General features: G+C 40.9%; 1 protein-coding gene across 4 annotated transcripts in view; it reads left to right on the forward strand.

The window, feature by feature from the left end:
- Positions 1-22,481, forward strand: part of STX1A (syntaxin 1A) — a 58,433-nt gene that overhangs the window by 17,849 nt on the left and 18,103 nt on the right. For 2 of the 4 annotated variants that reach the window (XR_015748330.1, XM_087958975.1), the window contains exons 2-3: positions 9,140-9,217; positions 10,751-10,850. Coding sequence is in view for 2 of the 4 variants with exons in the window: in XM_087958975.1 (XP_087815101.1) it covers positions 9,140-9,217; positions 10,751-10,850 (178 nt within the window). In the remaining 2 variants the exon portion in view is untranslated. Of the gene's footprint in view, positions 1-8,436; positions 8,570-9,139; positions 9,218-10,750; positions 10,851-22,481 lie in introns of those variants that run through there. The other 2 variants (XR_015748332.1, XM_026671663.2) reach the window with 2 other exon arrangements.

Raw genomic sequence — 22,481 nt, forward strand, 5'->3', positions numbered from 1 at the left:
TGTTAAATTTGGGTAATGAAATGTCTGCAAGAAAATAAGCAAGCTCGGAGAGCACCAAGGACTCCCCTCACCCACTTACCAATATAATCAAGGAATGACTCCTTAATGGAACTGTTAATTTCTCTGTGTTACAGATTGTTTGGCTGAGCCAGAGAAGCTTTTTAAGGAAATAATGCCTGCGTTTTTATAGGTAGTCCTTGACTTACAACTGTCCGTTAGTTACTGTTCAAAGTTAACAAGGGTACTGAAAAAAGTGACAAGATCATTTTGCATACTTAGGACTGTTGCAGCATCCCCAGGGTCACGTGATCAAAATTTAGACACTTGGCAACTGACTCACATTTATGACTGTTGCAGTGTCCTGGGGTTTCTTTGGCGGCCTTCCTGGCAAGCAAAGTCAATGAGGAATCCAGATTCACTGAACAACCTAACAACTGCAGTGAATCACTTAACAAGTATGGCAAGAAAGGTGGTAAAATGGGGGCAAAATTCACTTAACTGTCTCACTTAGCAACAGAAATTTTGGATTCAATTGTGGTTGTGAGTTGAGGACTACCTGCATTTATGGGCTGAAACTTTAGCAAATAAGATATGTCACACAAGCCCTTCTCTTTTTCAGGGTAGCCAATCTCCTTCCTCCATAAATACGTTGTTGTTAGTTGCGAAGTTGTGTCCAACCCATTGTGACCCCATGGACAACGTTCTTCCAGGCCTTCCTCTCCTCTACCATCTTCCGGAGTCCACTTAAGCTCACGTCTACTGCTTCAGTGACTCCATCCAGCTACCTCATTCTCTGTTGTCCCCTTCTTCTTTTGCCCTCAATCTTTCCCAGCATCTTCTCCAGTGAGTCCTTCCTTCTCATTAGATGGTCAAAGTATTTGAGTTTCATTCCATAAGTATCTCCACTCCTTAATAGAAGAAGGGCCTTATTTCTGAATAGTGGCTTTGAGGGAGAGGCTTCCTTCAGTGCAGGCAAGGAGAAGTATTGAATGCTAATTGCTTCCGTCCCAAGTCTAAGATCAGCAAACTGGAAGGAAATACCTGTAAACTGAGGAGCCTATATTGCCAGACTAATATGTTGCTAGTTCAGGAACAAGAATTTTAAAAAATAAGCATTCAGATGGCAGGAATGATGATCATTGTAATAGTGTATAATAATAACAAGTCACCACTATTTGCATAGTGACAGAGTTCAAAGTGCTGTGCTTTAATTGTCTTGCTGCAATCTGCACACCAATCTGGTGAGGCTATAAATATTATTCCTCATTCTCTACTGTATGTGACAATCCAAGAGAGAGTATTCTTGATACTGGTGTCCTGATGAACAGGGATTCCTTCCCTGTTCAATTAAAGCTGGCGCTGAGCCTTTTAAACTTTGGCACTGAAGTTGAAAATGTGTTTATTTATTCTGGTGTTTGGTCGAACCACTACTGCTATGCATTTGTGGCCTGGTCTGTAGTGTTTTCAGTTGAGGTTTGTTTTTTTTAATCAATTTTTTAAACATAGTTAGAGGCTTTCAAACAGTTTCAACCACATTTATATTTGGCTGTCATAAATTAATTGTACCTTCTTTATGGATTGCTTTTAATGATGGGAAAGTTAGGTAGAAATTTTACAGTTTTAGTTGTTTGTTGCTCCTTTAAGTCAGTGTTGACTCTTAACAGAATAACAGTGTTAGAAGGGACGTTGTAGGTCATCTAGTCCACCCCCTGCCAAAGCAAGAAACCCTACACCAAGTTCAAGTGATGAAGCTCCCACAGCTTCTGAAGACAAGCTGTTCCATTAGTTGATTGTTCTCACTGTCAGAAAATTTCTCCTTATTTCTAGGTTGAATCTCTCCTTGATTGGTTTCCATCTTGGTGACTATGTAGACTAGTTTCTGCAGTTTTGGGAGGGCAGCATTTTCAGAAGGGGTTTTCAATTGTTGTCTTCCTAGGGCTGAGAGAAAATGACTGCTCCGAAGTTATCCAACTGGTTTTGTGCCTAAGGAAGGACTAGAACTCATGATCTCCTGATTGCTATATTGTACCAAAATGGCATGCATCAATGAATGAATGAGTGAGTGAGTGAGTGAGTGAGTGAGTGAGTGAGTGAATGAATGAGGAAGGGGTCAAGCTATTTTCCAAAGCATCTGAAGGCCAGACAAGAAATAATGGATGGAAACTGAACAAGGAGAGATTCAACCTGGAAATAAGGAGAAATTTTCTGACAGTGAGAGCAATCAACAGATGGAACAGCTTGCCTTCAGAAATTGTCCTGAATAACAAGAAGCAAGGTTCCTATAATCTTCTCAGCTGTCCTTACCACTCTCTGTATGGACTTTCTATCTGAGGCACTACTACCACCAAACCAAACAGCGATGCAGTGTGTTGAAACGCTCTCAGTCACGTCTCTGTAAAAAGTGGCCAGGACAGAAGGAGAAAGATGTGTTCTCCTCATCCAATGTAGGAAATGCAGATGCTTCACTAAGGATGACGTGTGGAGAGACCTGTTCAGATTGTTAGTTATCTGCACCTCCAGATACTTAATACATCATTAACTTTAGCTCATATTACCTAGTTTGGATAATGAAATGTGCAAGTAAGCAACTAAGCTTAGAGAACACCAAGAACCTCTCATTACAACCCTGAGCTACAAATATTCTCCTCTTTTGGGAGACATTAACATTCCTGTATGGACTATGCATTTGACCTGACATGTTAATTCAAACAGTAAATCAGATTGGCAGTCATCCTCATACACAGATCAGCTTTGTTTTCTACTTTAAAGTAGGAAGTGGTTTGTACAGCAAGCATTTCTGATGCACATCATGCTCACCAATGGGTGATTTATTTTTGAAACAGACAGTGATATGGTCATTATCATGTTGCAACAGCAGCTCTTGAGTACCTTCAAAACCATCAACAGCCTTGATCTCAGCAGACTCCTGTATACAGAGATGCTAGCAAGGCCTTTGGGCTTCTTTCAACTTGCCACAGAGGATAATTGGAAGAGCCACTGGACTAAACAACAAGCACGATCTTCTTCCAGCCTCTATTGGCTGGCTTTTGGTTATCAGCTGGGCAGGTGCCAGAGTAGTGTTTTGGAGTGAAAAATTTTGTTTCGAAGTGTTAAATTTGAATCTTGCCCAAATAATTACTGCCTTATTGTCAAAACAATAAATTTGAATTTGTGAATTTGAATTTAATGTCAGAGGAATGGTTCCTTTCGTACACTTTTTTACTAGGTCTGCAATTCCTATTGAATCTTTCTGCTTTGCTCCAGTTTCAAAATAAGCATTAATAAGAACTTGTGGCTTCTAAGAATGAGCTTGTGATTGCCTGAAGCAAAATGATTAAAAGGGGCTTCATTGCCAATAGAGGCATACTTTTAAGGAGGAATCAAAATGAAATGGCATGACACCTGGCTGATACCTCTTGGCAACAAAGCTTTCCTACCCTTTGTTTCCTGGGTGTCTGATGGGAGGGACTTGGCAACTGATACTTGCAAAAAGGGCCAGGGGGCTGAAACAATGGTGGGTAAAAATGGCACAATAGAGGAGGTGGAGCTGAGGGGGCGGGAGTAGGGAGGAGAAGAGCTGAGCACAGGTGCGGTTTCCAACTCTGGTGGTGATAAAGGCCTGGTTGATGCACAGACAAAAGCCCACAAACCTCTCTTAATATACCTAATGCCAAGCCAGATTGCTTAGCTGTTGCTCCTTTTGTGTTTGGAAGCTCTCCAGAATCTAGGTGGCACTGTGTCAGATTTATTTATGTACCCTGCCTTTCACTGTAGAAACCTTCAAGCACAGAAAGCCCGTAAGTTTGGATCGTTGAGCAAATGGAGGGGCCCACCAAGTCATTTGGAGGAGGGGATGTTCCTCAATCACACAGAGGAAGGTTTCAGAACTTGGTTCACCATGAAAGGCTTGGCGGAGAACGCCAAGTGCAACATTTGCAGAAAACACAGTTAATAGAGAAGGAAAGAGACACTTGGTTCCAAGCTTTCTGAGAGCACCATAGACATTTCTTTGGATAATTTATTTGGTTGGGGAGTGGGAGAGCAGATGGTTTGTGTGGGAAAGCTCATCCTTGATTATGTGCCCATTTTTTCCCTGCTTTGTTTAGACTTTAGAATGCTTGAGAGGACTTTCCTGGACTGCTGAAGTCATCATTTGCATCTTCTTTTGTAAACATTCCTTTTGTGCTCATCAGATCCTACCTAGATCAGTGCTTCCTCAACCTCATCACCTTTAAGATGCATGGACTTCAACTCCAAGAATGCCTGAGCAAGAAAGCTGGGTGCGAATTCTGGGAGTTAAAGTCTATGCATCTTAAAGTTGATGAGGTTGAGGAAACACTGACCTAGAATGTGCCCACAGGTCTTCAAGCCTTCAAGCACAGAAAGCTGAGTGGGACTTGATAGTCTAAAACCATGATGGCGAACCTATGGCACGTGTGCCACAGGTGGCACATAGAGCCATTTGTGCCAGCACGCGAGCTGCAGGCAAACTTACCTCACTGCGCATGTGCACGCCTCACAGCTGATTTTCGGCCAATTTGAGGCCTTTTTCAGCCTCCCAGAGGCTTCAGGAAGGCTTCTGCAGGCCGAAAACTAGGTCCGTTTCATCACTTCCTGTTTTTCCGAAAATACCAGAAGTGATGAAATGGGTGTAGTTTTTGGCTTGCAGAAGCCTTCCTGAAGCCTGAGGGAGGCCGAAAAAGCCTCAAACTGGTTGAAAATCAGCTGTAAGATGCAGTGCAGGTGTGGGGGGATTGCGCGCACATGCGTAGGGGACATGGAGGGGGGACGCATTGCCCTTCTTGCAAGAGCGAGCATGCAAGCATGTGCACAATTTTTGGCACAGGAGTCCAAAAAGGTTAGCCAGCACTGGTCTAAAAGAATGGAAGGAGCAAAAAATAAATTTAAGAAACCTAACACAAAACGCAGAATTTTTATTTTTCAATTAGTGGTAGAAATCAGCTAGCATCTGTGGAATCAACCCCAGTTTACTATGATCACTGACCAATGCTTGGGTTCCTATCCTTAATAAAGAACTGAAGCAACAGTATAAAATGCAAATTAAATAACCCTTAACAAGGATGCAAATCATTACTTGGACTGCAGAAGATCTTTCTTCTTAACTAGCAACATGGCTGCATAATCAGCTGGACAGTGTGTTCTTCCCTGTGCCAAATTCCAGTCTTGTTTTCACTGATGCTGTAGTGACCCTGGAGCATTGTTCCAGAGCAAGGAAGGGCACCCTCTGCTCCCAGCTGCGCCCACTCCTTCTGAGGGAGAAGTTGCCATGACGACTGTCAGCAGTGATTTGGGGCCACCAGAATGGGATGTGGCCCCGACCTGGAATGCTCCCTCTTCAAGAAGCAAGAGAGGGGAGGGCTGCAGAGGAGGAGGACTCTAGAGATTTGAGGCAAATGCGCCCACGCGTGGTTTGCCATTTCCCTGCAAGGAATGTGATTGCTTGAGATGTGAGTGCAAACGCCCCAGCCGAGTTCCTGTGCTGCCACACAGGGCTGTAGGAGTCTCAGGCACATGGCAGCACCTTCTCACCAGGAAGAGAGGCAGCCTACGCCGCGTCGTTCCTGACTGCACTGTGCACCCCCGAAGCAACCTTTGTTTAGAATCGTGCTTCCCGAATCTCACATTTTGAGGAGGGACTGATTTAGTTCTGGGCAAACTGCTATTCTTGACTATTACCATTTTAAACAGAGGAGGAGACATATGTCTGGAAATCAAAGCATTTCTCTGCCAAGACCGTTTTCATTCTCCAGCCCTCAGGTTCAGCCTTACAGCAGCCCACACCTCTTCCCCTCACAGCCATTGTGAACAGAGGTGGGGGCTGCTATTCATATCCCAAGATGGCAGTGGTCCATACGGTGCCAAAGTAAGAGTTCCTATGTTGCTTCCAAAGCATCTTTACCTCTTTCTGGATCCAAATACAACTTGTGAGTACTGTGCTCACGAGTGCTGACCATTGTTCCCTCCCTTTGGCCAATTAGGACGTACCAAAAAAAAGGCTGCTTGTTGACTTTCTTGCCACCCGGTCTCCATTTCTGTCACTGCCTTTGTTTTACCACAGTTGTTCACGGTGAGGCAAAAAAACAAAACAAAACTTGTCAGCTGACCCCGCAGCCCACTCGTGAGGACACTGAAGCTTTAAGGCAGTTGGTCAGATGTGGTGTGTCAGGGTCCTAGAAACTGAGTGGTGGAGATTGGCAAGAGGTCCTAAACCTGAGAAACCAGCTTGCCCCCAAATTCCAAGGAGCTCCAGCAACACAAAATGCAACTTTTACAATTTGACTTTTGAGGCAGTTGAACCAGAAAGCCCGTGCTTGGGTATTCAGCAAGGATGTTAAATGTGGGGACGCAGAGTTAATTACTATAGGAACAGCAATACAGTGAGGCCTTGTCTCATGGCTGCATTATTTTCCTAGTTGGTCATGAAATCTGATGTTTACAGGTAAACCTTGAAGTGACTTTTAAAAAGCTACTTACAACTGGTCCTCAAAGTTATAACTGTTGCCCCTCCCCCGGTCACCTGGTTGCATTTCAAGCATTGGAAACCTGCTTGTAGTTTATGTTCATATTTAGATTTATGCTCAATTGCAGCGTCCCATGGTCGCATGGTCACAATTTGCAATGTTTCTACTGGTTTCCAGTATGACAAAAATGATCACAAAATCAAGTCCAGTCATGTGGTGCCTCGATTTACGACCGCAATGGCTTAAAAGCGAAGTTCTGGACTCTATTGTGGTTGTAAGTCGAGGATTTTGCACAAAAGAATTAATAAATACATGATTAACATTAGGACTCAAGAAAAAAAATATCATAACATTTCAGTCTTCCAGGATTTTTCATTACAGATCTTAGAATGGCATTTTGGAACAAAGAAACTTTTCAGCAATATCACAATGAATTGGGCTACTGCTGAATTCACATATATCAAAAGGTTTCAAGATATTTCAGAACATTTCAACGAACACTTTTTTTAACGTATTACAAATGTGAATTGATAAGCCACTTATAATCTGTTTCACTTGTAACTTCACTTGTAACACAACCACCCTGTCTTATTTCCCCCTCCTTTCCATCTCCGCTTCATCCCAGTTTAAACCTATATCAGTTTAGCTATGAAGTAAAGTAAGCTCATAGAAGCTTATGCCTTTTGTTGAAATGCATTTGTGGGGAAAGGTGCCAGCAGACCTTTTATGATTTCTAGTTCTTCAAAAGAAGAATTATGTACGGAATTTTGTAAGGGGGGAAATGCATTCTTTATTTCAGTGAGAGGCACCAATTTTGAGTGTGCCCAAGAGGTATGTGGGATTCAGATTCTTAGAGGGAAAAGGTACTCCAGATCCAGTATGACATCCTTGCTGTGACTATCACCTACTCCTTATGCGAGTTTCCGGCTTACAGAAGATCAGAGTTGCTTGAACCAAATGGGACTTGGACAGATCTATGGCTACTGTGATGACAGAAATGTACTGTATTACTTCTTGCTCCTGGCTGAATTAGGCTTGGTACAATTTTGATCAAAGTTAAGGAAATTTATCCCTAATATTTTTTCTTCTCATGTTTCAGCCCTTCTGTGCTGTCCCAGCCAGTCTATGGGAATTGATTAGTTGCCAGGGTTGCCAGATCGCAGTTTGGCTCTGCGGCCAAACTCAAGTCAAAATACGGCCAAATTCGGCCAAATTATTTTTTGCTCATGGTGATGCGCATGCGCGAGGGAAGGAGAGCGCCAGAGGACGCGCTTGTCCTCCTTTTGCTCATGGTGACGCGCATGCGCGAGGGAAGGAGAGCTCGGGATGGGTGGGGAAGCCGAGGGGCGTGGCGTTGGAACGAGCCGTAATAGGAATGGGTGTGGTGTTGATGGAGGAGGAGTCGCCCCTGCTCGGGTCACAGGCGGGAAGGGGGCGTGGCCGGGCACCAAGGTTCTGAAGGGGTGTGTGACGGGAGTTGAGAGGAACCGGGTGTGTCGGAGAACTGAGAGGACGCGCTTGTCCTCCTTTTGCTCATGGTGATGCACATGCGCGAGGGAAGGAGAGTGCCAGAGGATGCGCTTGTCCTCCTTTTGCTCATGGTGACGCGCATGCGCAAGGGAAGGAGAGCGGCTGGGTTGCCACCTGGTCGATTTCACGGCCAAGCAACTTTCGTACGGCCAAATTTCCGGCCAAATAAATTTGGCCGAAGACATCATTTTTTCACGGCCAAGCAGATAGAAATACGGCCAGATTTCTCGAATTTGGCCGGAAAAACGGCCAGATGGCAACCCTGTTAGTTGCTTAGGAATTGTGAGCTGTCCCCTTAAGGGAATGCATCATGGGAAATGTAGTTAAAGGTATCCTGGGAAATGTAGTTCATGTCATGTGGCCACATCTGTAATCCTGATTGGCCACTAAATTGACCCTGAGGGGGTTGAGGGAGGTTTCCCTCCATTCTTGCCTGCACTCATGGACTGATAACAGGTTTCTTTCTATTGCTACGATGGGTTAGGAAAATAACCATTTTTTACCTGCAATGCTGATATACAAAGGATTGGTCATTATAGAAGAGCTTCGTCACAAATGTGAGTTATGAAGATACCTGATGTACCAATAAATGTACTTTGTTATGGATGTTTTGTGGAATTATCTATCTGCATCTGCATAGCCACAAATCCACCTCTGTGCATGAGACAGGACAGAAAACCTTCTCTTCATGGTTATTGCCTCGGGAGAGAGTAAACACAGCCCAAAGCACAGATATAGAAAGAACATGGTGGTGTAGGCACTCAGAAGCTGAATGGTATCCTCACATAGTGCAGAAATGGAATAGTACTTTTGCTTTTAGCTTACTTTGGAGAAAGGTTGATTTATGAGCACTAGAAGAACTCAGAAATGAATGAGTTGAAAGAATAGGAATCAATGCATAGCTGACTTTGTCCTTAGGGGAAATCAAAGGTACTATCCAACTGATGTCTTCTCTGTTCTTTTTTTTTTTTTGATGCAGAATTTTATTAGGTCTTTGCATTATTTAAAAGGAACATACAACCAAATTGAGACGTTATCTGTTCAAGATATGATGAAATTAGGTCTTTGCATTATTTGAGGCAACCTTTTGAGATTCAGATATTGAAATTATGTTTCTTACGTTGCAGGCTAAGGACAGTGATGATGATGAGGAAGTTGCCGTTGGTGTGGATCGGGATCGTTTTATGGATGAGTTTTTTGAACAGGTGATAAATCCTTATTTCTTATTTGATTTATAATATATCATACATGGACTTGCAATATATATTAATATTTCACCTAGATTAAAAACACAGTTTTTAACATGAATGTTAAAAAGATCTATATTCAAATACCAGCGTCTAAGCCAGCTAACCTTTGAAGCACAATATTATTTAGCAATAGCACATTGAGTTATATACTGTTCCCTAGTGCTTTACAGCCCTCTCTAAGCAGTTTACAGAGTCAGCATATTGCCCACACCAATCTGAATCTTCATTTTACTGACCTCTGAAGGATTGAAGGCTGAGTCAACCTTGAGCCCATCAGGATCAAACTCCTGGCTGTGGGCAGAGTCAGCCTGCAATATTGCATTCTAATTTTGCGCCAACATTGCTCTTCTATGTGAAAGTTTATATGAAAAAAAAATCAGATATTGGACCGGTATATGCCCTCAGCTTACAGCCAGTAACAACGTCATCTTATTTCTTATGTATAAAGATAAAAAGGAAATTCTCAAGATGGAGGGCCATGAGACTGGACACTCAACAGTTGGAAAACACCCAATTAACCAAACAATTTTTAAGCACTTTTATTAGAAGCACTTAACAACCTATGACCTGATGAGTCATTGATTCAGAAATATTTTCTTATACAGTTCCTCAGTGCTTTAGATCAGGGGTCTCCAATCTTGGCCACTTTAAGACTTCTGGACTTCAACTCCCAGAGTTCCTCAGGCAGCTTGTGGACTTCAACTCTGGGAGTTGAAGTCCACAAGTCTCAAAGTTGCCAAGGTTGGAGACCCTTGCTTTAGATGGTTTTTAAAAATTCAGGGAGCTATCCACAGATGTATCTGCCTTGAAAACAGCTCATTTTGAACTTTATAGTTCAATGAAACATCAAAAGTTGACCATGGGAAAGGTTTTATGACATTTTGCATTATGTCGTAAATTGCTTCATAAAATGTTTTGTAAGATTTGCCAAATTTCAATTCTATGGGAATCATGAATCCCAGATTTTGGGTGAATTCTGTAAGCCAGCACATATGCGATACAGTATTTTGGTTGAAACAGTTTTGCCATATGGTGCATCATTTCACCCAATTAAAGGTTACAGAAACTATAATTTTAGTAATATATAAATAGATAATGCTTATCATGAAAAATATTTTGAATATATTTTCAGTAGGATGGAAAACAATACAGCAGAGATATACAAGACTGTACAGTGTAGTTTATCTCAGCTGAGGGAAAGAACAATCGGGTTAAATTAACAATGGGATTATGATCAAATAATAGGCAGTTGGTTAATAGCATTGGTAAAAATGAGGACCTAGATTGTTGGGGGCAATATGCTAACTCTTATAAACAATTTAAAGAGGGTTGCAAACCACTATGAAGCGGTATATAAGTCTAGGTGCTATTGCTATTTGACTGGTCAATTTTTAATATATCAATCCCAAGATGTGTAGCTTTCATTACAGCTGGCTTCAGGATCCAGAGTTTAAATTCTGCAATCATACCAGGCTTTTTTTCCCTCAGGTGGAAGAAATCCGTGGGTTCATAGAGAAGATCTCAGAAAATGTAGAAGAGGTGAAGAGAAAGCATAGTGCCATCCTCGCTGCTCCAAACCCTGATGAGAGTAAGGTTGCCTTGCATTTCTTTCACAACTGATCAAGGAAAGCAGTAGGATTTTGCTAGATTTGTATCATGGTTGCAGTTAGAATTCACTGCATTGTCTTATTCGTATAAACCAGATAGAAATTGGAAACTTAGCGCAAAGATGGAACATGACCACGGGATTCCATGGAAGTTCAACAAGAAGGAACCTGGAAGCTAGAATCAGGCTGTTCAGCCATCTGGATTTCTCATCGGTTTTTCATGCTCGTCAAAGACTTTGTCTTGAAATGCTTCCAGATTTGGTTTTTCATTATGTAGCTTCCCTGCCACGTTCCTGGAATTTGACAGGGAGATCCAGATTATGTTACCAAACACTTTTAACATTTTAAATGCCTCTCTGCTACTTCTATCTATCTGTTTTGTACAACAAACAAATCTACTGTGGAGGGAAAGTTACAAAGGCTACGGGATGTTTTTCAGTTGGTACTGTAAAGTGTTAGCTATGTTGAAGCAGCTTTGCTTTTTAGATTAGCCAGCTGGAAATTCTTTGCTGTTGTTGTTGTTGTTGTTGTTGGGAGGGCTGCCCCACCCTCATATGGATCTCTGCTACTATGCAACCCCTATTATGGCTAGCTTCATATTTTCCCTGCTCTGTTCCAAACAATTGAACATTCTCTCCCGTGGCAAGTGTGAGTACTGCGTAAATATTAATTAACTCCCTTGCCTGATTCGTGTGAGCACATTAGAACAAAGCGCTCTGTAATTAGTTATGCCTTCATTTAGACAGCAGAACCTAGCACTTGTCTGTCCATCTCACAATAGGAAGCTTTTGGCATGACCAGAGGTGGGTGGTCCAGGTGCAAAAAAAATGATCGCATGAAGCCCAATAAATCACTTCATGACTGACCCAGCTGCTCATGTGATCTAAACATTTCAGGGGAGAATGATACGATTAGGGGACAACAGTGAAATCATATGTAGTTTAAGAGTTCCATCTCAGAATCTGTTACAAGGCTGGAAAGTACTGGGTTCCAATCCTTGTCTATGCAGAATGCAGCATAAACATTATCAAATAAATAAAATGAAATTGCCCTGAGCAGACTGAGCCAAGTAACGTTATTTTATTTTTTATCAAATTTCATAGCTAACTGACTTATTGACAACTTTGGGTTGTCTTGACAACTATAGATGGCTTACAAACAAAAAGAAAATAATACATGTAAAAAAGATTGCAGCCAACTGGAAGAACAGTTCTCCAGCTAATAAACCAATGGTAAACTAAAGGAGGCTTGATAGTCCTTTGAGGTAGCCAGACAGGAAGCATGCCATTCCCACATACCATTACACAGCTCCACTATCACTCTGTCCTGAAGCCTAGGAGAACTACCAGGTCCCTAACAGTGTCCTAAATGTTATAACAGCGGGAGCCACATGAATCTCTGAGGGACATAATTCCAGAGGACAGGTCCAGTCTGGGCTCCTGTAAGATGACACTGTTTAATTAATGGGACCCAAGGCACAATCACTCTGCTTGATCATATGCAATTGTTATAAGAAAAGGTAGTTGCTGTTTTCCTGTAATGGTGCCAAGATAAGGGAGTTATAGTAAATATCTTTCCACCACTCCTTCCAGTGGGAGGGCTTAGACACTGTGACACTGCTTTCTGTAGAACAGTGGGCTCTTCATTCCATGTTTTCTCAAGTCTTCTTCCATTAAGTTCCCTTCTGGCTTTTCAGTTTGACACTGGAGAAAGGGATGGGGCTATTCCCTCCCACATGAAACAGTGTCTTCTAAGCTCCACTTTCAGAGTAGAATGGAAGCACCAACTATAGAATGACTTGTCTCCATTGTAGACAAAGGGGATTCGTGGCAAATCCAATGGATAGTTTGAACAAGAGGCACTGAATGGTGGCTTCTATACTAGTATTTTTCAACCTTGACAATTTAAAGATGTGTGGATTTAAAACTTTCAGAATTTCCCAGCCATCAAGTGCACCTTTAACCCACAAAAGCTCTGTATGGCTTTAGGCAACATTCTTCATAGCATTATGGTGGCACAGTGGTTAGAATGCAGTATTGCAGGCTAACTCACTGCTCACTGCCAGGAGTTCGATCCTGACCAGTTCAAGGCTGACTCAGCCTTCCATCCTATGAAGCACTATATAAGTCTAAGTGCTATTGCTATTTCAGGGAAAATTGGAGAGAAGGTTTAAGTATACTGCCTTGAACTCTTGAAAGCAAAGGTAGGCATAAACTTAACATATACTAGACGTCCAAGCCCTGTACTCCGTAGCAATTATCTGTTGGGAAGAATGCTATATAATAGATTAAATTAGACTTTTTTAGTGGAAGTTAGCATCAACAAAGCAGAAGGCTGTGTCTTTCACGTTATTACATTTCTATCCCACCTTTCCTCTAGATGGATTTATAGTATTTGCATAACCACTGATGAGGTAGGTTAGTCTGAATGATAGTAACTCTTGAATCCTTATCTGGTACTTTAACCAGTATATCACCCCAATGGTATACCAGACGTTGTTGGTCCAGGAACCTCTTGCTGTCAACTTGGCTGCTTGTTTGCTGCATTTTAAAAAAAATTAATTACATATTTCAGAGTTGTTACTGATACATTCCTGTAGGTAAAAGAGAGAAACTCCAATTTAGTTCAGCTCCAGGTAAATTTGTGGACATGTCCATGATTACCTTTACAATAAAATAAAAGTTTACCATTGCCTTTTTAAACAAATTTTTCTTTTCAACTTCCTGGTCTAGCCTATAACCCTGGTCTTCCTTAGACATCTTCTATCCATGTATGAAGCAGGTCCAATCCAGCTAAGGTTGTTACAGTCAGCCAAGGTCAGCCAGCTGGGCAAATTTCTGCAGAGCAATATATCATTAAAACAAAACATGATGCTCAAATGCTAAAAACAATAGTTTGACTTCCTTAGCAGTGGCTGCGTCTGTAATAATGCTTTTTATAATTTCCTAGCTAATGTTGCAAGCCCTGCTGATTTTTCAAGTCACGCTGATATGAAAAGCACAAGAACAAACTGGAAAGTGCTTTTCTGGTTAGTAGCTAGTTGACCAGACCAGCATAACTTCCTTCCCTGCCTTGAAAGATGGTATTCATATAGTCTGCCATAGCTCATCAAGTTGTGCCATTCCGTGTTAATTCCTTGTTTTCGTATTTCCTCTGACAACTCTTTTCTCTTCTTGTATCTGCTGTAAGCATGCTGTAATTAGGGCTGTGTGGAATGGGCTCTTGGGATTCAGGGGGCAAATGCTTGAACTTCCAGAAAGGATAGCTGGATTTAGATCGTGTCTTCCAGGCATAGCCCTCATTTCCTCCCACCTCAGTTGCCTACGTTCCTGTTACATTCTCCAGACAGATGCCATTAGCCTCTCTGTGGCTACCCACTTAGTAGTTGGATGCTTTGCTTCCCCTTCTGCCTTTCATGCTCCCCTGGAGCTTCAGTCAAACCTTTTGCTGCTCTGTGCCCTCAGCTTAAGCATAATTTTTGACTGCTCAGTTGTTTAAATTAGATCTGCCTGGTTCTCCTCACTATATTCACAAGCCTGAAGTTCAGGGAGGGGTGTTCATCCCATTGCTAACAAACACTCTGCTAATACTCTACTAACAAACAATCCAAGCACAGTTTGTGCATGCATCTGTGTCAATAGGAGGCTTGGATTGTTGTCATCAAAAAGGAATATGCTAAATTGCATCTCTCCGAAAATCCCACACCTTGATTCAGAAATGACAGCTGAAAACAAAAGGGAACAGTCCTTACAGTAGAATGACATCTGACCCTAAACCCCTAAGATTGAGTATAAAATTCCGCAAAGCCATTTTGTAGCAGGTGTGTGAATTTTGCATGTGATGTCTTTTGTCATGCAAGTTGACTTGAAAGCAAGTCTCATCTTTGATGGAATTTACTCTTGGATAAATTTAATTGTGTGAATAAACACTAGAATGTCAAGTGGGCCAATAATCCCAGTTCAATGGAAGGCCATTCTTTTAACAACAGGTTTTGGTGTCATTCAACCCTTGACTGAGTCAGCCAAAGGGAAAGGGACCACCACAAGAATATCTAGTTTGCTCTTCCCAATACCCTGCTGGTGTAATGCTGAGTTTGATCAGGGTTTTTAAACTAGGGAAAATTATGGAAAGAGTTTCCTTTGATTGTCTATGGAGATTCTCAGTCATCCAGGTCATGGTTGTCCCAAAAGTGCTTTTTCAAAAGACAACTGGATTTTGTTTTTCCTTGAAGAGGTTTCGCTTCTCATTCAAGAAACTTATTCAGTTGTGACTCAGTCTCACTGACTCAGTTATGACTTCAGCCAGAACTAAAGAAGCTTCTTGGATGAGAAGCAAAATGTCTTCAAGGGAAAAAAAAGTCCAATTGACTTTTGAAAAAGCATCTTTGGGTTTCCTCTGATTCTTCGTTCGTTTATATAGCAATAGCACTTAGACATATATACCATTTCACCGTGCTTTACAACCCTCTCAAAGCGGTTTACAGAGTTAGCCTATTGTCCCCAACAATCTGGGTCCTCATTTTACCCACCTCGGAAGGATGGAAGGCTGAGTCAACCTGGAACCGGTGAGGATCAAACTGCCAAATTGCATGCAGACAGCAGTCAGCAGAAGTAGCCTGCAGTACTGCATTCTAACCACTGCGCCACTGCAACTCATAGTGAATCCATTGGCTGTTTCAGTGTAGTCCAGGATTCTCCACTCTCATACAATCATAACATTTAAGGAGATTTGGAAATTATTTATCCCAACTTTCCTTTGATCTTACCCACTGCTGATGTGAAAGAATTGCAGCTTTTACAAGGTTTAGGTAGCATGATCAGTGGCTGCAGATTTCTGAAAGAAAAAGAATCAAGATGTGCCAGATTATGAGGGACTGGCCTAATGAACTCATTACTCCATACACTATCTGCTTGCAGGATACAGTGGCAGCATCTCTACAGACAGTTGTCCAACCTCTTTTTCAGGGTGCTTATTGAATGAGAACCGATTGCCTGAAGACAATCTTTGGGCAACAGTTCTTAATGTAAGAAGTTTTTCTGTTGAAGGTTTAACTGAAATCTACTTCTCTGCAATTCCATTTTCAAAATAAGTGGGCTCCATCTAACGCTTATTAGCTCTGAATTCTCAGCATTTTTGCTTCTAAACATGCACAGTACTTTCAGTTCTTAATTGTGGTAAGAAAAAGGTAACGAAATCCCTGCAGATTTTACTCCGCTAGACATTGTCTACTATAGGGAGTAGTGTTAATTTCTCTTTCAAGGCCAGTGAGCCAGAGCTGTACAAAAATATTTCCACAATCATGTGGCTAACATGATGTCATGGAGCACTGTTACCTTCCCAGCAAAGTGGTATCTATTTATCTATTTGCATTTGCATGCTTTTGAAATGCTAGGTTGGCAGGAGATGAGGCAAGGACAGGAGTTCACTCCATCACATGGTGCTTGGGTCTTGAACCTGGAGTACCAGCTTTCCAGCCGACAAGCCCAACATCTTTACTTGCAGAGCTACCATTCCACCCTCTTAGTTGTGGGACATGGTCTAATTGCTCAGCTTTTAAACTCACTCCTACTTTTAAAATCTATCCCTACAGACTTGTACTAATAATGGCTAGAAAGAACCATATCTCCTTTTCTCTCTTCCACCCCCACTCCATCCCAGAGATTTATCTCTATGCACTTGTTTCATGGGCCATCCGTATTTGCACAGCTGGAGCTGGATCAGTGCTTGGAACATGCAGGCAGCCTTCATCTCCATGTTGCTATGCCATCCACTTCCTCAAATGATATCCGGCTTCTCTGTGGCTCCAAGGTGTCGCTAATGAGCTTTGGGTCACACAGAAAGGATGGAAACATTGATTTCCCAGACTGAGTTGGAGTGTCTTATTAGCCCTTGTAAACACCTACATTGCTGCAAGACAGAAATTGCTCCCTGGAGATGTGTTTGCCTTTGAAAATCCAGAAGATTTTTATTAGATGAGAAACAGTTCAAAAGCGGAATAGCAGAAGATACAGGGGGAAGGGGATTGTTGAAGAAAGTATAGAGCTTTCATTTTACAAATAGCACAAAGATCTGCTTGTGCGGAGGTAAAATATGGCATTTCTTATACAGCTTCCTCTTTACTCCTCCCAAAGTATAGACGTTTCATAATATACCGCACTGATTATTTGGCTGGAAAGCAAGAGATAAATCGTAACAAAGAAGAATGTGTTATATTTTAAAAGGAAATGTAACAAAGGCTGTGTAAGAAGGAAAAATCCATACAAGATCCTTATTAATTGTCGCCTTTTGTTCTCCGATTTTTACACAGAATTTAGATGGCATCAGCTTCCCATATTCCAGTATTTTCTGGACTGTCCCCCCATTTTTTAATATATCGGATCTGTATTGCATAATGTATAGTATGAGTCCAAAGATTAATTAGTGATTTAAAAAGCTAATTCAGCCAATCCTGACTTACTTTATTTAATATCTGCACAACATGTAGATAGCACAGCCTTTTCTGTTTGTACCTATTGGTGGATTAACATATCAAATAAAGCCATAAAATACCTAACAGGTAGTTTTTGACTTACAACCATTTGTTTAGTTACCGTTCAAAGTTACAACGGCAATAGAATAGAATAGAATAGAATAGAATAGAATAGAATAGAATAGAATAGAATAGAATAGAATATGGAGTCGAGTGGAATGGAATGGAATGGAATAGAATAGAATAGAATAGAATAGAATAGAATAGAATAGAATAGAATAGAATATGGAGTGGAGTGGAATGGAATGGAATGGAATAGAATAGAATACTTTTATTGGCCAAGTGTGATTGGACACACAAGGAATTTGTCATGATGTAAATACTCTCGGTATACACAAAGAAAAGATACATTTGTTAAGAATCAAGAATCATAACGTACAACACTTAATAAGAGTCATAGGGTACAATAAGCAATCAAATCATACTAGGAAACCATCAATATAGATCATAAGGATACAAGCAACAAAGTTACAGTCATACAGTTACAAGTGGGAGGGGATGGGTGATAAGGAGTGATGAGAAGATTAACAGTAATAGTAGTGCAGACTTTGTAAATAGTTGGACAGTGTTGAGGGAATTATTTGTTTAGCAGAGTGATGGTGTTCGGGGAAAAAACTCTTTGTGTCTAGTTGTTCTGGTGTGCAGTGCTCTATAGCAGGGGTCCCACCCGTCCCCGGACCGGTACCGTCCGGGAACAAGCCTCCGGGCCCGGTGCGGGCGCCACTTTTTGATAAAAGGTGCTTCGGTGAAAGCCAGTGCAAAACAACAGGCCGCCATCTTTTGATGAAAAGGCGCCCGGGAGGCACCGCCTTTTCAACAGAGGCGGCGCCCGCGATGCCGGCACGCGGCGCCCAGCGATGCCGGCCCGCAAAAGGCACTGTCTATAGCATCATTTTGAGGGAAGGAGTTGAAACAGTTTATGTCTGGGATGTGAGGGGTCTGTAAATATTTTCACAGCCCTCTTTATGACTTGTGCAGAATTCAGGTCCTCGATTGAAGGCAGGTTGGTAGTAATTGTTTTTTCTGCAGTCCTAATTATCCTCTGAAGTCTGTGTCTGTCCTGTCACTAAAAATATGACTTATGATCTTTTTTTCACATTTAGGACCGTTGCAATATCCCTGTGGTCATGTGATCAAAATTCAGACGCTTGGCAACTGGCATGTATTTATGACAGTTGCAGTGTCCTCGGATAATGTGGTCACCTTTTGCGAACTTCTGACAAGCAAAGTCAATGGGGAAGCCAGATTCACTTAATAACCATGTTATTAATTTAACAACTATGGTGATTCCCTTAACATCCATGGCAGGAAAGATTGTAAAATGGGACAAAACTCATTTAACAACTATCTTGCTTAGTAATAGACATTTGGGCTCAGTTAAGTCAAGGGCTACCTATATTTGGTTTTAGCTTGATATGAGTCTGTGCAAACAGAGTAAATTAAACCTTGCTGTAGGCCATATCTGAAGCTGTGGTTTGTTATTGGCTTGTTACCCTAGTATGACATTAACAAAAATGCATAATTTGTTTGTGGTTTCTTGTCTTATTCCTAGTTTGATTTTGTGCACTGTCCAGACTTGAAACCAATCCAGTATTGTGGGTATTGTGCAATTGTATGAACCTATGAATCCATATTCTTTATATTGAAACAATCAGCTCAGAATCATTATAATCATATTGTTTATAATTTTTCTTAAGGTGAATGGCAGTATGAGGATGCAACTGAGAAATAGGCATTTTAGTTTCTTTTTTTCTTTCTTTTTTCTATGTTCCTGCTAGGTTGTGCATGGCCTCATTTGATGGAGAAACATCACATTGAACAGCCGTTTTGCCTCATTCTTTTCATTTTGCCGTAATAATGATATCACTTCATAATAAATAACCTTGTGAATTGTTCATTTTATTTTTAGTTATTGTCTTGGCAAAAAATAGATTGATTCAGCTATTTTTTCTCTTTAAGGAGGAGAAGGCACTTTTGGTACATTATTACATTATTAAAGTATCAGAATTATCAGCATTCTATTAATATTTGTTAGTTATTAATAAAACATTATTTTTGCAAACTGTGAACCACGTGGAAGAGAGTAATGACATTTTAATGTCCATTAAATGGATAGGCATGATTTGGGAAGAGAGTTTAAAAAGGAGATTTGGGTTTTAGGGCTTTTTTCTATTTTTACAGTTTTAAATAGTCCAAATGGATTTTAGTGCATATTTTGCTCTTGTTTCTTGTTGAAAATTAGTGAATTGTTCTATCAGTGTTTAGTAATTAGCTGCTCAATTTCAACAACATAGTTCATAGGAGGAAGAGCTTCATGAAACTCAAAAATTAAGGATCAGATACAGAATGACTTCCTGGACTGTAGACATAGATACCAATAAAAGAGAATATTTATAGCTCAAGATCGAACTGTGAGATCTTTGATGCTCTCTGAGCACTGATGTTTTCTTGCAGACATTTTGTTATTCAGTTGCAAAAAAGCAAAGCAAACCAAACCAGCTAAGCTCAGAGAGCACCAAGGACCCCTCCTCAATAGAAATAAATATAAGAAGTAGAAATTCCAAACTAGGCATTGCAGTTCATTAGAAACTCACATGTTGTCTTAGATCAGTAGTCTGGAAGTACCTTTTCCAATGAAAACTATTTATTAAAATGCATAAGCTTTTACAACTCATGAAAGCTTACACCTTTTTAATAAAATTAGTTAGCTGGAAAAGGTGCTATCAGTCGCCTGTTTTTTGCCCCATAGACAGCTTTTCTACAAGCTTCATAATTTACCAACTTTTCTGTCATTGCAAGTAAAAGCATTGAATAAGCTTAGCAAATACATTGCCTCTTTAGAAAGCTGCAAGGCAGCATATTCTGGAGAAGCTACAACAGGGAAATCAAACTCAAGTTCTGTGGGCCGAATCTGGCCCACGGGGTGCTTAGATCTTGCCCTGGGGGGCTGCCCTGGAAACAGCAAAGGACCAGCCTGTGGTGCCTTTTCACAGGCAGAGGGTTACAGGAGGCCATCGCAACAGAAAATGGAGCTTAGGAGCCGTTTTCGCTAGCAGAGTTCTCAGGCCACTACAGGTGCCCCCCGACATGAATGATGTCAGGATGGCCACACACACCCTGGCCACCCCCCCCCAGGTCAAACACAACCCAATTGCAGCCCTCAATGAAATCGAGTTTGACATCCCTGAGCTACAAAATCCCTGTTGATAAAGAAGTTTAAAAGCACTTCATGTTTGTGGGCTTAAGTCTATGTTTCACTTGAGATCTTCACATGCTGCTGCTGGTGCGTCTAGGCCATGGATTGGGAAAGTATTAACTAAAAATTAGGTGGTCATTCGATTGTCCCACGTAATCCAGGAAATGGAACGCTCGTCTGTCATGAGCAGTGACACAATATGTGATTTGAGCTTGTCTGGGGAAGAGCTGAAGCACGGCTGTGTGATTCTGAGAGACGCTGGGCTGAGCTGTGGTCTCCTTGCATCCTTGGGGCCAATCTCTGCTGCTCTGCCAGTGTTGCTTGGTTACACTGGCAGCATTTAGAGCTCCAGGTAACAAAAATTATCTCAAGGGTGATTGGGGGGGTGGAGGAAGGAAACACAGTTGCACCTGCCACTTTCTGTGCCAAGCTGCATTAGTTGTGATCAACATGAAAGGTAGGGAAAAGACAATCTGTTTCCTAAGTTCTGTGGCAAAAGGATTCTCTCTTCCTCAAGAAGGTCTTAGAAGGTCATAGAACTTAGGAAAAAAATTATCTAGATCGCTTTCATAAACATACTAAACGTTAAGCCCTTGCAACCAATGTATTTGGTAAGGTCACAAATATTCTAAAACCAAAAGAAAAAAAAGTATTATGGTAGAAAGATGATGGTTTGGTTAACATAGCAATGGCTGGATTCCCACAGCATGCTGATTCATAAACTGTCACATTGAAGGTTTGGTTTAATCTAACATGTTATGTGAGCCACCTTAAAGGAGAAGGGTTGAATGACAGTGGAGGTTTATATAAACCTATAAAATTTCTGTGATGAATCTCATGTAGAAAAAGTGATGCCCCCCACCTTAGTTGGAGATGTTATGATGGATAAAATGCATAATTCATACTGCAAGTTGTGATGGCCACTTACACCAGATGACAGGTATGTTTACATTTATGTGGCTAGAGACAACACTTCTTTTTTAAAAATAAAGAATGTGAATGAATCTCCAGGAGCTGTGGATTTAGGTCATGGTGACATTTGAAGGGGGATCGTTGGGAACATTTTGGTCATTTTGGGAATTGAAGAGTTTAGGTAACTTACAAGGGGGAAATAAGTACATTAAATTTTGCTTAGTTTTAAGCCACCCATTTTGTAAGTTAATATCTCCTTTAGAAAGGAAACCCAGGATCAATTTGGGAGAGGTGTTTAAAAGAGAAAAATGGATGCAGTGCATTTTGTCATCTCTTTGTCTATAATAGCCAAAAAAAAATTCAAATGGAGAGGAAATAAGAAGGCCTTTGGTCAAAGGAAATGTCTGAATTCACTTTCTGCAGGGTTTTTTTTTTTCAGAGCTCTTCATAAACTGTGCAGCAGACAATGGTGAGGCAAATGTGTTCACGAGTATTTACATTATGATTGTAAGCTCTTGGGCATTTGTCTTTTCCTTGCTTATGTAGCTATGTAAATGGTATGAACTTCAGTAATATTAGAATAATAACATTATTTAAGAGAGTATATGGATTACTGTTGTAGGGCATGTTAAATTTTTCAACTTTCAATTTCCAAACATTAGGGGTGTTCAAAAGTCATGATCTGCCTTGGAGATTTTAAATATATTTTGGTTACGGTAATATAATTTAGATGTGCTTGGTAAGTAACTACATAAATATCATAACTTTTTAACATTTTGTTTGTTTCATTTGTGCCAGGCACAATTCTATTTATTGACTGATTACCCACATGTATATGATGCTTACTTATACAAAGGAATCTTACAATGTACAGAGCTTAAAACAGCCATAAAAATAATAGACCATAACAACAGAATCAGTTGCTGATCTAAATGAAATCTTGTCTGATTGCAAAAAATGACTGTATTCACCAGT

The sequence above is a fragment of the Notechis scutatus genome, chromosome 1, assembly GCF_049901735.1.
Source record: "Notechis scutatus isolate UNSWTSFEM ecotype Mainland chromosome 1, rNotScu1.2, whole genome shotgun sequence".
Taxonomy (NCBI): domain Eukaryota; kingdom Metazoa; phylum Chordata; class Lepidosauria; order Squamata; family Elapidae; genus Notechis; species Notechis scutatus.